General features: G+C 31.4%; 1 protein-coding gene and 1 long non-coding RNA gene across 3 annotated transcripts; both read left to right on the top strand.

Annotated features, from left to right (window-relative positions):
* Positions 1–2940: 2940 nt before the first annotated feature.
* LOC107858187 (putative lipase YDL109C) lies at positions 2941–4527 on the top strand. The gene has a single exon (XM_016702893.2). The coding sequence runs from the start codon at positions 3149–3151 to the stop codon at positions 4274–4276; it is 1128 nt and encodes a 375-aa protein (XP_016558379.2). The 5' UTR covers positions 2941–3148; the 3' UTR covers positions 4277–4527.
* Positions 4528–13550: 9023 nt separating this feature from the next.
* LOC107859448 lies at positions 13551–17153 on the top strand. Of its 2 annotated transcripts, none has more exons than XR_001671380.2 (3): positions 13551–13981; positions 14068–15519; positions 17101–17153. It is a non-coding gene; the product is annotated as an uncharacterized LOC107859448 (long non-coding RNA). The 2 variants fall into 2 exon arrangements; XR_001671381.2 differs by having other exon boundaries at positions 17089–17147.
* The last annotated feature ends 53 nt before the right edge of the window (positions 17154–17206 follow it).

The raw sequence follows: 17206 nt of genomic DNA, 5'->3' as shown, positions 1-17206 counted from the left end.
ATTTAGTAAGGTGGATAACTCTTTTCAGTAAGAAGGGAGTATTATCTTTTAAACAAAAGCTGCATTGCAATTCAAATTTCAAGCTTTTATATTTTAATTTAATTTAAATTTTATGTTATTAGATAGGAAGGTTTGGTGAACGTAACGCAAATTAGAATGGAGGTTAGGAGGTCGTGCTGGTAGGTGGGAGTGTTGGCCTTTTTGGTAATCGTTTATGTTTTGTAGTTTCTTGTTCTTAGATTTTTGTTGATATATGTTGTTTCAGATGAATTATTGTTAGTAGTATTTTGTGATAGTATTGTTCGGTTACCATCTATAGATGTGTTACTTCAGATTGTATCTTGTACATTTGTTACATTTTTTTCTAGATTATATTTTGTCCTGAGTTGGGGGTCTATTGAAAATAACCTCTCTACTTCACCTGTAAGATAGTGGTTCGAATTGCGTACACTTTACCCTCCCCAAATCTCAATGAGTAGGAATACACTATTATATATGTGTGTGTGTTGTAATTTGAATTTTATGTTCTTACTGCTCATACTAATTACGTTAATATAATAAATTCTTATGATCCGATTCTTATCCTGACTCCTTAGAGAAAATTTTAATAAATTAGACTACCTTTTTAGTAGTTATTGTCCTAAAATTGGCAGTATTATATACTATATTTCTTCATAGGTTTTGTAATTAAGTAAAGGTGGTTCTTTTAATTATTACCCTGCAAAATGCACTACTGTGCAAGAGGAAAGACGATGCATGTGTCCTAATTTATCTAACGTCATCGAATAGTATCGATTTTAAATGATTGACACTATTAATAAATTTTGTTGATACGACAAATATATCAGTATAATCGTTATATTTAAAAGATTCCTTGCACTTAAATGATCAGTTTCTTTTTATCGTGTTTGTAAAGATTTTATAACATGAACATATATTACTATATTTGATAAAATAAAAAAATACCGATCCTAATGATAAATATAGCTCTGATTTCAACTTAAGCTTGCAAACTTATGTTCATTCGATTATTCATCCTACTTTACCTTTACATTCTTTGCAGTACCTATTCTAATTAATCATAAATTTTGAGAAAAGCACAATAAATGATAATCTTAATCTTAGCATTTTATAAGCTGAGACATTCAGAACTAGAGAAATAGCATTTCGAGAATTATAAGAGTACTATATTACTATGGTCTTATTGATTCAATTTTTCGAGTGAAAGGGTGAGCAATAAGCCAATAATGGCCTACCACGTGTATTAATTGAGCCTAATTTCATTCTCAAAATTTAATTGTATTTTTTTTTTTTAATCATGGGTTAAAGCCACTGTAAAGGTGTAAATAGGCCTTTTGGTTATTATAGTTTATTTTGAAGGACCAATCTTATATTAGTATCTTAGGTAACAACCACATGCATCCCCTTTTGTCACTAATCTATCTGCAGCAATCTAAAATTAGAGCTATAATTATAAAATTTGGATTAATTGGAACAACCTAACGCTCATCAATTAGATCTCTAACTTCAACTAAAATTGTGCTGCAATTCAAATTTGAAAATAGGTTTCATTTAAATTGTATATATGTTATTACTACTTCTACCAAAAGATGACCTAAATTGAAAGTATTAACAGTATTTCTTTAATTTATAGCAACTGTAACAATGTAATGATGATTTCAAACGATGTAATATGTTAATTCCATCGATTATTACCTTTGCAAGATGCACTAATGTGCGGAAGGAAAGAAAGGATATACGTAGAAGGAAAGTTTTAATTCTAAAATAAAAAAGAGAACAAAAAAATTGGAAACAACAACAACGTTATTATAAGATCAGTGAAAAGCCCAAGGATGTTCGAGAGTAAAATCGCTCTTGATATCAAATTCTTTACGTATTTCTTCAGAATCTTACCTTTGATCCTATCAGCAGCTTCTTGAAATGTTATAACCAGCAGCTCTTTGTCATTAAGATAATTCGCAGCTGAGATAAGGTCATACAAAACGGAGGGGTGAACCTGCAAGAAATCTTTATCAGAATCCTTCAGTTGCTCTTTCGAGACACCTTCCTCCTCTGAGTGTTTCTTCCAATATTTGATAATTTTGCTCATTGTTTTGCTGTGGACATTAGGCAGGGGAATGACGTTTGAAGTGCAACCGTCTTCAACCATGTTCTTGATGGCTTGTGACCGAACGGCCAAGGCCTCTTTGACAATGAATTTCTCTCCGTCACTTGTTTTTAGAGTTAAGAGCTTTGTTGAAGACATGGTGCAAAGGATAATCTTTGAATATGGGAGTAATTTGCTTTCTTGAGAATGTTATTGAAAGGAGATTTGAGAGAGCTTTGAATGACTTCAATAACGCATGCAGAGTCGAAGAGCTTGGTTAATTATTTATAGAGTATTAAGGTTTCACTTTCCTAGTTGAAGTAGGAAGTATAAACGGGAGAAATAAAATATGCAACAGTGTATTTTTGTATAAACCATGTCACATTAGGATGAGTTGAAAATTATCCATAATTGTATCTGATTAGCAAAAAAAGAAAAAACACGTGTTTTCCTTCTTTAGGACTAAATCAATGAAAAGTTGAAAAAGGAAAATTCGGGAGCTCCTGCTTTCTTTTATCTAAATTATATGATGAAAGTAAATTTGAGAAAATTACATGTATGTAGCTACTGCCAAGGCTATATTTCCTTCAAATATTAAATGAAGTTGTACCTTGCTCAGTATTATCCAATTTGGAGAAGAAGTTGATTTTTGTTCAATAAAATTTCCTTACAAATCAGATTTAGCGGAGTTTTGGTAGGTAAAATTATGAAGGCAGAGCCTATTTTATGATGTGAAGTTATTCTTTTTTTTTTTTTTTTTGATTTTTTTGGGCAGAAATCTCCCAATAATGGTGGATCCATTCTTTAAAATATCCATATTTGATGATAGGATAGGCCAGGGCATGGGCATGGGCATGGATATGAGAGATTTTATATGGCGTCATTGGCTCCAACTTTTCACCATTATTCTCCATTTTAATCCTTCTTTATCTTTGAATGCATCTTCGTCTTTTCCTTAATCATCTCCATCGTCGAACTTTGACCACATTCTAGGCTTAAATTGGAATTTTCTCAGCTTTTCTGGAATTAATATTTAATTTGATGGAGAAATCAAAGCTTTCATGCCTGTGTGTTTTGTCGTCACCAATGGACATGGAGGATAAGCCCAAACATCTTCTTGTTCTTGTTCATGGCATCTTGGCAAGCCCAAGTGATTGGACGTATGCACAAGCAGAGCTAAAAAAGCAGTTGGGAAGAAACTTTGTGATCTATGCTAGTTCATGTAACACTTTGACTAAAACCTTCACCGGGATTGATGAAGCTGGAAAAAGGCTAGCAAATGAAGTGATGCTAGTTGTAAAGAAGCGAGACCACACCTTAAAAAAGATTTCCTTTTTAGCTCATTCTCTTGGTGGATTGATCGCAAGATACGCTCTTGCTCTTCTTTATAGTAATGATCATGTGATGGCTGCTCCATCTTCCTCGAACAATAAAGGATTAATTGCTGGCCTGCAACCAATCAATTTGATCACCTTGGCAACACCACATCTAGGTGTCAGAGGGAAAAAACAGCTTCCATTTCTATTCGGACTACCTATCTTAGAGAAACTTGCAGCACCAATTGCTCCCTTTTTGGCTGGTCAAACTGGTAGTCAGCTCTTCCTTACCGATGGCAAGCCCAACAAACCACCTCTTCTACTTAGAATGGCATCCGACTTTGATGATGGTAAATTTCTAGCAGCCCTCGGTGCTTTCAAATGTCGTGTTCTCTATGCTAATGTCTCTTACGACCATATGGTTGGTTGGCGTACATCCTCTATAAGAAGGGAGACGGAACTTTCCAATCCTCCTCGGCGGTCTTTGGATGGCTACAAGCATGTTGTGGATATGGAGTACTGTCCGGGTGTTCCATCTGAAGGTCCCCATTTCCCTCCCAAGGCAGCCAGAGCAAAGGAGGCAGCCCAAAATGCACCCAGCATGCAGACAACATTGGAATACCATGAAATTATGGAAGAGGAAATGATACGAGGCTTACAGCAGTTCAGTTGGAAGAAAGTTGATGTTAGCTTTCACTCAGCATTTTGGCCGTTCTTCGCTCATAACAATATCCATGTAAAGAATGAATGGTTCCACAATGCAGGAGCTGGAGTAATTGCTCATGTGGCAGATAACATAAAGCAACAAGAGAAGCAACAGGAACATCCCGTATTTATTGCTGCTACTTTGTAGTTAATTATGCGTCTGCAAACAACTCATATAGTTCAGAAATGAATTGATACAGCAATGTTAAAGCTTGGTTCTTCTGAGGCAATTGTAATTCTATTAAGTTGCTGTAAGAAAAATAAAATACCACCAAAGAACCTTTTAGCCACCTCGGATGAGTTGCAATCATATGTGCGCTTCGCATTATCATTGTAGTTTCGTTCCTTAGCTTGGGCCTTGAGATGGACACTTATTGGCTGTTAACAGTGGTGTTTCTCCCCCTAATGCCCATCCATCTGCATTTCAAAATAATTGGCTGATAAATGCAACTGAGTATTGATCTTCCATTATAGCCTAAAGCAACTAGTATTCCAAAAGCACATGTATTTCCCTACAAAGATTGAAGAAGACCATTGTCACGATTGTGCCGGCCGGGTTGGTCGCCTCACAATAAATGGAGTGGGAAGGGAAAGCACTGGTGATCAGGGAAGCCATTGTATGTAACTGGACCATCACCGTTCTTCTCCCTGAATTCAAATCTCACACGACAAGAATAATATTTTTGAATAATCTGTCCAGCGACGTCGGTCAGCCGCTTCATTAGCAATTTCAGCAACACGATCGAGTTCCCTGTTGTTTAACACCAAGGACGCAAAATCATCCAAAATTGTTTCCATCTACGATTTGAAGTTATTCCAGTTCTCCTTTTTCGGAGTAAAGTTTCTTTGCATCAAGAACTCCCTCATTTTTATTTATTTTTTAATAATTGTGGTGTCTAGACTAGTTTTGTGCATCTTGACTAATTTTATGGGATATCTGTCATTTCCCACCAACAACAAACTAGATAACTCTATACACAGCATACTCAGTGTATGCTGTGTATGAGGTAGATAGAGCGTGTGCGAAGACCTTACCCCTACTTTAGAGGTAAAAGGCGTTTTTCGATAGACCATCAACTCAAGGAAAATAGTTCAAAGCAATTCAGAAAAAGAAGTAAGGAGGTGAAAGCATAACAAAGCAAAATAATATGATAACCAAAGTACAAGAAACAATAGATATCAAAAGACAAGAAACTATGCAAGCAATACAACGATTACTAGTATAGACGGATACCAAGACAAACACTTCTTCTTACTCATCTAGTACCCTGATTCACATCCTCCACAACCTCTTACATAAGGCTATCATAAGCTAACAATGCATCAAATGTAGTCTAATCACCCCTTTGAATACTTCTTCGGCCTACCTCTATGTTCCAGAAACCATACCTAGCAAACCTTTCGCACCTCAACACAAGGACATTTGTGTCTCTCTTCTTCACAAATAACTATCTCATTCTCGCTTCCTACATCTTGTCCTCCATCGAAGTCACTCCCACACATTAATGGTTATCCTCATTTCTAATCCTATCTCTCTCCTGCTATGCTGACATATGTAGGAAAATTAGTGGTTTATTTCAAAATAATTATTGTGTGCTTGGAAAAGAGTGGTGGAAAACAAATATAAGATAAGAAGTCATATCTTGGTTACATATGTGTTTGAAACATAGCAAAAGTTGTCTTCTCTTGTTGATAAAAAACAAGTGTTATAACACTTGTATAAACTTGAAAGAAGTATGGTTCTTTCTTGACACATGATATAACGCTTGTATAAATTTGAAAGGAGTATGGTTCTTTCTTGACAAGTGGTATAACACTTGTATAAATTTGAAAGGAATGGCACTTCTCTATATTGTTAAATGACAAGTGTAGTAATACTTGTCATATTATGATAAGAAATAGTTTTATACCTTGCCTATAAATAGGCCACATTATTGGCATATTGTAGTAATATATACAATCTTCCAAAATTTTCATATAATTTTCTTGCTCCATTTCCTCATTTCCTTCCTTCCTTCCTTTTATTGTTATATAAAAGAGTTCTATCAGTTATATTATTTTCTAGTTTAACTTGTTGGGATTTGTATTAATAATTTTGCTGATTCCTGTATCCACTAAATATTTAGGAAAGTGTTTGTTTAATCCTGAGAAAACATTTCACACTGCTGAAATAATTTCTTAATACAGTGTCTAGCACGACTCAAGTATAATAAATATATATACACAGTTATATTTTTGTACTGCTAATATTATCAAAATAATATTTTGTTAACAGTTGTATAGTAATATTATTTTTCTTTATTTCCCAACAATCTAAAAAACTATGACAGATAATTCTACTACCGACACAACTTCAAATAATTCTGTTCCGGTTGTTTTCCAACAATCGGTTGTTTTACCATATGCTAAGTCATTTCCTGATGTTTCAAATATTGAAATATTTGCTAATGAAAGTTTTAAAAGGTGGAAAGAACGAATACTTGATGTTCATGGTGTTGCATATGCCTTATCACAAACACAACCTGGTGCAGATGGTGACAACAAAGATTTGGAATCATGGCAATACGCCAATAAAGTATGTCGCCATACTATTGTACAAACAATTTCTAATGAACTATTTGATATGTATTGCAGTTGTAAAGAATCAAAAGTCATTTGGGAAGCTTTAATCGAGAAGTTTATGGCTGAAGGTGTAACAAAATAAAAGTTTGTGGTTGAAAAGTTTTACAATTGGCAAATGAGTGATGTGAAAGAAATAAAAATCCAAGTAAATGAATATCAAAAACTGTTAGAAGATTTGAAGGCCGAGGACACCACTTTACCAGAAAAATTTGTTGCTGGAGTACTGATTGAAAAATTGCCCGAATCATGGAATAACTGTAAAAATAACTTGAAACACAAGCAGTCAAGTTTAAGCAGGCAGCGCTTAAAGAAAATTTGGTACAAGGTCAACACAGCAACAACAGAAGGTATGATAATAAGTCTCAAGGTTACAAGCGTCTTAATCCCAATTTTAAGAAAAGAAAAAGCTCTTGCTTTATTTGTGAAAAATCAGGCGATTATGCAGCTCAGTGTAGGCACGGGGTAAGAAATACCAAAGAAATAAGAAATCCTCTCAAAGCTAATTTAGCTGAAGGAGATGAAACAATTGTAGTTGTTATTTCTCAAGTAAATATGGTGGCACATGTAAAAGAATGTGCGGTAGACTGTGGAGCTACTCGACACATTTTTGCAAATCGAGAAGCATTTATCTCCTATACATTAATAGGAGATGACAGTGAAATGGTCTACCTTGGCGACTCAAAAACTGCAAAAGTCCTGAGTAAGGGTAAAGTTCTCCTAAAACTCACTTCAGAAAAAACTTTATCCCTTATGGATGTGCTACATGTTCCTACAATGCGAGCAAATTTGATTTCTGTGGCTTTGCTGGATAAAGCTGGAATAAAAATATTTGTTGAATCTAATAAGGTTATTTTGACAAAAAATAATGTATTTGTGGGAAAAGACTATTGTAACTATGGACTTTATGTACTTAATATTGTAAATGATAATGCATCAGCTTCAGCTTATATGGTTGGGTCTATTTCTTTATGGCATGCTAGATTAGGACATGTTAATATTAGTTATGTAAAGAATATGCAATCTCTTGGTTTAATTTTTGGTTTGGATTTAAGTAATTTTGATAGATGTGAAATATGTGCTGAAACTAAAATTACTAAAAAGTCATATTTTTCAGTTAATAGAGAATCTGAATTGTTATCTTTGATCCACACTGATTTTGGTGATTTAAAACAATGACTAGAGGTAGTAAAAGATATTATGTGACCTTTATTGATGATTTCTTTAGATTTACTAAGTTGTATCTGCTTAGAAATAAGAATGATCCATTTGATGCTTTTGTGTCTTATAAATCTGAAGTTGAAAATCAGCTTAGTAGAAAAATCAAGAGAATTAGATCTGATAGAGGTGGAGAATATGTATATTTGAATGCTTTTTGTGAAAAAAAAAGGTATTATTCATGAAGTTACTCCGCCTTACTCTCCTGAGTCAAATGATGTAGTTGAGAGGAAGAATAGGACATTGAAAGAAATGATGAATTTTATGCTAATTAGCTCTTGTGCACCTGATAATTTATGGGGTGAAACTATTTTTTCTGCATGTCATTTACAGAATAGAATTCCTCATAAAAGAACTTGCAAAATCCCTTATGAGTTGTAGAAAGGTTATAAGCCTAATTTGAAATATTTAAAAGTGTGAAGTTGTCTTGCTAAAGTTCTTCTTCCTGAACCTAAGAAGAGGAAAATAAGTTCAAAAACTGTTGATTACATGCTTATTGGATATGCTGAACATACTGTTGCATATAGATTTCTTGTCTTGAAATATGATGTACTTGATAGTAATACTATAATTGAGACAAAAAATGTTCAATTCTTTGAATATACTTTCCACTATGTGATAAAATCTCTCATGCACCTGTTGAAAGAGAAATTGAGTCTACCTCTAATATTGAGGAACTGCGAAGGAGTAAAAAGCCTAGAAAAAAATATTTTTCTTATGAAAATGAGTTTCAAAGTTATCTTGTTGATAATGAACCATCAAATTATTTTGATGTTGTATCTTTTTCTGATGCTAAATTTTGGAAAGAAGCAATAAAAATTGAACTTGATTCAATTGTGAAAAATAATACATGAGTTTTAACTGATTTACCTCCTGGTGCAAAATCGATTGATTGTAAATGAATTTTTAAAAAGAAACTTAATGCGGATGGATCTTTACATAAATACAAAGCTCGGTTAGTAACTAAAAGATTTTCTCAAAAGCAAAATATTGATTATTTTGATACATTTGCATCAGTAACAAGAATTACTTCTATTAGAATATTAATTGCTTTAGCATCATTTCATAAACTGTTTATCCATCAAATGGATGTAAAAACAGCTTTTTAAAATGGTGATTTAGAAGAAGAAATTTATATTGTTCAAACTGAAGGATGTGTAATTTCTACACAAGAAAATAAAATTTGTAAATTAATTAAATCTCTTTATGACCTTAAACAAGCTCCTAAACAATGACATGAGAAATTTGATCAAGTCTTGATAAAAGACGGCTTTTCTTCTGTTGAGGTGGATAAGTGTGTTTATACAAAAGTAGTAGATAGTGATTATGTGATAATTTGCTTATATGTTGATGACATGCTTATATTTGGTACATGTATAAATATTGTGAAACGTACCAAATTATTTTTGTCTGCTAACTTTGATATGAAAGATCTGGGTGAAGTGAATATGATATTGAGAATTAAAGCTATAAGGAATGAAGATGGTATAATATTGTCACAAGAATATTATGTGGAAAGACTTCTAAAGAAGTTTGAATGTTGGGAGGTAACTCCTGTAGCCACTCTTTATTATGCTAATTCTAAATTAAAAAAGAATAATGGTGACCCAGTTGCTCAGTCTAAGTATGCACAGATCATTGGGAGTCTAATGCATTTAATAAATTTTACCAGGCCTGATATAGCCTATGCTATGTATAGATTGCGTAGATATACTCATAATCCCACTAATGAGCATAGGTCTGCATTAATGCGATTGATGAAACAGTTGAAAGGAAGTGTGAATTATGGTATCTTGTACAGTGGATTTCCTTCTACTTTAGAAGGGTATTGTGATGCAAATTAGATCTCTGATTAAGACGAGACTAAATCCACTAGTGGTTAAGTGTTCATCTTTGGTGGTGGTGCAGTATCGTGGAAATCAGCTAAGCAGATCAACTATGAAATCAGAGTTTGTGGCTCTGGAGTTAGCTGGTACTGAGGCTGAATGGCTAAGAAATTTCTTAGCAAATATCCCTTTTAAAAAGGATGATGTATTGCCTCATAGCCCTTTGAAAAGGGATGACCTATTGTCTAATATCCCTTTAAAAAGGAATGATCTGATGCCTCCTGTGTATGTATACTGTGATTGTCAAGCCGCAATTGCTATTGCGAAGAATAAATCTTACAGTTGTAAGAGTGGGCATATGAAATTGAGGCATAATATTGTTAAGCAGCTACTGAGAGATGAAATAATTTTCATTGATTATGTGAAGTCAGAATTGAATTCGGCCGATTCTCTTACTAAGCCTGTAGGAAGAAAATTAATTCTTCAAACCTCAAAAGAGATGAGGTTAAGGCCAATATGATTGTTAATAAAGATGGTAACCCAACCTATATGATTGAAGATCCCATGAAGTAGGTTCATAACAAGTCAATATTGACTCTGTGCACTTATTGAGTGTGCTTGAACTGCTACTAAAATAGAGGGATGAGTTATTGACTCTTAATGAATTTATAATCCTTACAGGTGGTGTCTTTAAGGCAGTATACACTTGATAAATTCACCTATATGAGAAGTGGAATGAGGTTGTTCCTATGAGACTTTTGGTCTTAGTCTCTAGAGCTCTCATGAATACCAGACACGTGCATGACCTATTGGCGTAAAACTGCGTTGAACAATAAAATTACAGTCAAAATATGATTGATAAAATCTCTGGCTTACAAAAAGAATTATTCGGTCCATAGAAATATTTTATTTCACCGGTAACTTTATAAGTTAAATTTTATTGGTCTAAGTTTGGTTCATAATCCAAAAGATACTAAACCTACTGCATTTTATCCATGCAAATCCAACAAGTTAATATGCCTTTTTCTATAAATTATTTTGAAATGATGTGGGGATTGTAGGAAAATTTGTGGTTTATTTCAAAATAATTATTGTGTGTTTGAAAAAGAATGGTGGAAAATAAATATCAAATAAGAAGTTATATCTTGACTACATATGTGTTTGAAACATAGCAAAAGTTATCTTCTCCTGTTGATAAAAAATAAGTGTTATAACACTTGTATAAACTTGAAAGGAGTATGGTTCTTTCTTGACACATGGTATAACACTTATATAAACTTGAAAGGAATGACACTTCTCTATATTGTTAAATGTTAAATGACAAGTGCAATTACCAAAAAACTCCTCTACTTTCACTTAATTACATACGATGTCCCAACAATTTTATTGACTCTCATTATTTTAGCAATGCCACATAAATTGGAATAAAAGAAAAAGTACTGCAAATCATAATAATTAACAACTTAAAATATTTAAAAGATATATAAAAAATTTAGTTGATTCTCAAAATTGTATCGAAGCCACATAAATTGGGACACAAAAAGTAATATATTATTTGATAATTACGTAAAATTTATTATAAATCACAATAATTAAGAAGTTAAAATACTATTTTAAAATGGATAAAAGTTTTATTCAACTCTCAAAATTTTATCGGTGCAGCATAAATCATGACTAAATAAAAAATTATCTTAATTAATTACAACTTAATATTTAAAGTAAATCAATTTTATTATTTTAATTGACTTTTATATATAAAATTGATCTTTTCATTTATTTATTTATTTTAGTAAATTTAAATTTTAAAATTATTTGTTTTCTTATATAGAAATACTAATATTTAAATTTAACTTTAAATTTTTAAAGTATAGAATTAATAAATTTTATATAATAAAATAAATTTATAATGAATATTTTCTTAGAATTTGTGTTGGGTCAATATGTATCAAGTTAAAAATAAATAAAGAAAAATATATAGTAAAATTTTATTATTGTGAAAGATAAATATAATGCACTATCCAATAATGTTTAATAATATCATATTTTGCATATGCAAATATAGCATTCCGTATTTAATTAATATACTATTTCAGTGAATTATCGATGATTACTATTGGATATGATAAAATTATATTAATTTTTATAGTAATAACATAATCAATCGCTCTTAATTAATTATTATGAGTCATCTAGTTATCAAGAAAATAAATAATATTTAATGAAAAATAAAATAGACATAAAATATGAAATCAACTCTTAATGTTTTAAATTAAATTTTCGTCTTTCGAACGATGATTTTACTATATCACTCCTTATTATAAGTCATTTATGTATTAGAAAAATAAAAATAATAAAATGATATGTCAATATAAAATATTTAATTGACCATCAAAATTATATTAGTGCCACATAAATTGAGACAAATAGAAGAAGATGTAAAGCAACATATGTTATTTGAAAATGAAATAAAAAGTATTGTAAATAACAATAATTATCAAAACAAAAATTAAAAATTGACCGATTTCTGCTTCAGCTGCTTTAATCGCGATTTTAATGTATTGCCCGTAATTAATTATTATTAGTCACTTATGTATTAAAAAATTAATAATATTGAATCCATGATTTTGCTATATCACCTACGATTAATTATTATAAGTTATTTATGTATTAAAAATAATTAATATTTAATTAAAAAATATAAAATAAACATTTATGACATGTTTGATTAAGTCGCTTCAATCGTGGTTTTATTATATCTCTCCTAATCAATTATTATAAGTCATTTATATATTAAAAAATTATTAATATTTAATAAAAAAGTAAAATAGACATTTACGATATGTCTATTTCAGCTGTTTCAACCATAGTTTCACTAAATATCACCCCTAATTAATTATTATAAATTATTTAAGTATTAAAAAATTAATAATATTTAATAGAAATAAAATACATATAAATATGATAAATTAACCTTTGATGTTTTAAATTAACTTGGCGTTTTATATGAGGTACACTTAAATTTTTCACAAGTATTTTTTTATAGTAATTTCGACTTCTAATTACTTGTTGTAAGTCATTTAAGACACTCATGCTTCGCTGCTTCAGTCGTAATTTTACCATATTACCCCTAATTAATTATTATGGTCATTTAAGCATTGTGCCACCTAAGTTGAAATAGAAAAAATATTATAAATCACAATAATAAAAAAATTAAATTATTTAAAAAATATAATTGGTTATCGTCAACACACAACTCTGGATAAGGAGAGTAGCATATATTATTCAAAAATTATATAAAAAATATTATAAATTACAATAGTTAACAATTTAAATGTAATGACCCTTACGATCATTTTTCTGTATTTTCATATAATTCTCGTACTATCTAAATGTATCGTTGATTATTTAATTTAATTTGACATTTGATAGAAATATAATTTAGTACCCTTCTAGAATATTTTCAATATTAGTAAAATTCTATGATATATTTATATCACTTTATAATAGACTTTTATGATTTATTAATATTTTAAACAAAAATAATAAATTTAAAAATATTATTATTTATAATAAAAATTTTGATAAAAATAATTTTTTATTAATTATGATATATTCAAAATATTATAATTATTTTATCATAAATTTATAAATATCAGAGTATATACATAATAGGATTAGATTTATATATATTATTACTCTTTATTATAAGTGAAGACATTAGTTACTATTATTTTGTCTTATGTGAGGATAGTTTCGGATTTTTTGGTAACTACAACTTCCAAGGAATGACACTTTAACATCTCTTTTGCCTTTACTGTTGCTTTCCTAAAAGCTTCTTCCACCTCCATTTTCTCTCTTTTCCATTTTCTGTGACCAAATTCATGCTCTTAATGTCAAAGTTGATTCACTGGTGGATCTCGGTGGTAGTTGTGTTCTTGATATTATTAAGAGAGAAGCGGAGATTGTACTCTATGATTCTTTGCTTTATACTGTAGTACTATGTGTGTAAGTGATTGAGTAGAGATCTAGATCGATCTACATCTGGCGGTGGTATGGAGGTCGGAAGTCAACATCAGTTCATTCACCGGTGAATCTCGGTCATGATTGTGGGGTTGATATTGTTTTTGTTTCACTTGAAAGGAGCTCAGTGGTTTTATCTACGTCGTCTTGGTCCTCGGGATTTTATGAAGGTCAAGTTGCTCCTTGGAATTTCATATTTAAATTTTATATTCTTTTACTTAATTACTTATTAGCCTTCTAATTTGTGGTTTTGCAGGTGGGGTGGTGTTTGATTTATGTATTAGGTTTCTAAATTTTGTGAAGATTTTTATGCATCCAATGGCAGAACAACAACATAACTTAGTCAAAATCCCCAAAATTAAGGTTGAAAGGAAGTGTTGAATGTGTGAGATGGATGAGAGTGGCTACAGCACACGGGTGATGACGGCGAAGTTACTATAATTTGCAGAGCAGAGGCCTAGGGCATTATGTGTCTTATCCGCTAATGGGTCAGTTTTTGCTGTAACATTACGGCAACCTGCAAGTTCTGGTTCTATTATCACTTATGAGGTTACCTTTTGTTTATGATTTACTTGGTATTGAATGTTTAAAAACTTTCTTCCAGCCAGTTTCTTGATCTCCAACCCGTACAAATGTGAATAAAATATGCACTGGATTACTCATTAGTAGGTCATTGATGACTAAAAGGCTATAGGTGATTTTAGATTATTTGTTGTGCAATTGCTTAAGTGTAACATCTTAATGACATAAGCTATGAAATCATGTCAACATATTCAAGCGTTTGCTAAGATTTTACTCCCTCCGTTTCAATTTATGGAACCTGGTTGTCTGAGCACAGAGTTTTATAATGAAAGGAAATTTTGAAACTTGTGGTCTAAAACTAAGCGTAGATGTTGAAACAAGTGGAACCCGATGAACTAAAGCTCTCGCTATGCGCGAGGTTCGGGAAGAGCTTTAGTTAGAATCTACCGTGTGCATTCTATATAGTTTTGATGTCAAGTGAACTTTTGCATATTTATTTTGCAACACTCGAATTCTTATCTTAAGATTTTGATCCATTTATATCTTAATCCTGAAATAGTGTATGATAACATTTGACACTAAATCACTATTGGTGGAGGAATACCTTGAACCGGGAGACTACCGGAAACAACCTCTCCACTTTTGAGGTAGGGGTAAGGTATGTGTATGCTCTACCCTCCTTAGATTTCTCTTTGTCGGACTACACTCGGTATGATGTTGTTGTTGTTGTATTGGTGGAGTACTGGTAGGAATGTAAGCAAGGAAAAATGCTGCGTTTGAACCTCTCTTTGTCATATGTTTGTTGCTCTACATAGTAATGTAAATATAGTAATAAAAGAAATTTAATTTCTCTATGCAGAATGCTTGTTTTCTCTACTATGTTGAGTAAAAGGCATTTTTCTGGCCATATGCTAAAGATAGGGGCTCATCTAATTTGTAACAGACATCAGATGCCTCTTAGTTGAAGCACATTAGGATGCACAACTTTGCTTGACTGGCAAATAATAGACTCACTTCTCAGGACAGGTAGTCGAGTAAAAGTTAAGATTTTGGGTGAGTAAGATAATTCTTCTACTTATATTTTTCCAGGTCAAGACAGAGCTATGAGGGGCTCGCTTCATAAAGCAAAGATGCTAATAATCTTTTGATGTTGATATCATTTTCTCTTTAACAAATAATGAGTCAAGTGAGTAATACAGTTCTTATTTGATTGGTTTTAATATCGTTTGTTAATTTTTAAGTTCTTTTAGTCTGCCTTGCCAAATAAACCTTTCAGTATGGGAACAAATTTAGGTTATGTAATTGAAAACATAAAATCGTAGTGTGCATTGATTACGAAAAGCAGAATAAGAAGACATGTCTTTTGAATGTGGTAACTAAAATATTACCTCTTAAGTGAAAGACTGTACAGCAGGAAAAGTGCAGAGATTGAGTACAAAAGCTACAACTGCAAATAAACAAAAAAAAAAAAGAGAGTTTACGACTATTAACATTCTTTATTCTTAAATTGTTCCTATAACCAAATGTATAAAAGCTTGTACGACCTATTATAAAGAGTTAAATTCATCTTAGTTATTACTATTCAGATATCCATAAATGAAACTTTCAAGATTTTACATATAGTATTATATATTAACATTCTTTATTCAAGAACTATTCCTATATCCAAGAGAGCTAAAAATATTTTCATAGTTAAGAAGGTATGGGAGAGGTCAGTGAATGGATACAACATGTACTATGTAGTGAGAAAACTTAATCTATCGAAAACTGAACTAACTAAATTACATAAATAATTTTTTAGTAATCTCGTAGAATAGGATGATGCAAATAGGAATGTAATGAAGTAAGCAAAAACCAAACTCTAATTGACTCTTTTATATATAGGGTTGCAACTTGAAGAGAAAGCTTTAAGGCAATTATTTCGGAAGTCTTCTTATCTTGCTAAAGTTTTGTTGTTGCGGAGATGTAAAGTGCAGTAGAAAAGGACAGGAGATGGTAATAGCAAGTATATTTTTCAACCTTAGATGATTATCTAGCCAATCTAGCTTTTGAGGGTGTAGGAAGTCAATGTTCCTCAAACTTCTTTGAACTAACAAGTTAGGCCATAAAGATTACAATTATGGGAAAGCAACTACTGCCCAATTTGATAATAAGGCATAGAGAAATTAGTCAGTATGTCAGCAATGTAGGTGAAAGAAGTATTATCATATGAGTATACAACTTATAAGTCACAATTTTTATTCTGGAGGGTTATCAAAAAATACAAGAAATAGAATATATAGATGGTCTTTGCAATCCAGTAATTAATGTACAATTAGCTAATAACATACCGAGCTTCATTAGAGCTTAAGAACAGAAGGAAAAGGAGTACAAAATTTTTGTCACATTTAAAATGGGGGAGAGTGAAACTATTAAGAATTACCAGAAGCGCAATATTTGACAAATACAAAATAATGATTGTATAATGCTTTAGAATCACCTAGGATATGCAGTAGTGAACCTGTCCATGGCAAATGAAAAAGATATAGTCAGTCTTTTCATCAGAGAGAAAGCATTCATATGCATACATTTAATAAAAAGTACATGAGCCACGTCTCATTTAAAAGTTTCAAATATATAAGTTGAAAGGACTTTGCAATGTCAATCATGTATATGCTACATTTCTTACTTATACTCTCAAATTTAACCCGAGTCTTCTATGGAATTTAATACTCAAATTTACCTATAATACTTATTTTGCATATTAACTTTGTAGGTTTATCTGCAGGTGAGAGTGACGATAAAGGAAAGGCAGTTCGGGTTTTGATAGATATGGCAAGTACACACAAATTTCTCAATGTAGAGACAACTAAAAATTAGGATGTTTGTTCGTG

This window comes from Capsicum annuum, chromosome 2 (genome assembly GCF_002878395.1).
Source record: "Capsicum annuum cultivar UCD-10X-F1 chromosome 2, UCD10Xv1.1, whole genome shotgun sequence".
Classification (NCBI taxonomy): domain Eukaryota; kingdom Viridiplantae; phylum Streptophyta; class Magnoliopsida; order Solanales; family Solanaceae; genus Capsicum; species Capsicum annuum.
The sequence above is the reverse complement of the archived record's forward strand: the minus strand, read 5'-3'. Positions and strand labels throughout refer to the sequence as shown.

What these genes read in the sequence shown, in the direction of transcription:
- LOC107858187 (XM_016702893.2), top strand. Translation starts at nt 3,149, where the DNA reads ATGGAGAAATCAAAGCTTTCATGCCTGTGTGTTTTGTCGTCACCAATG.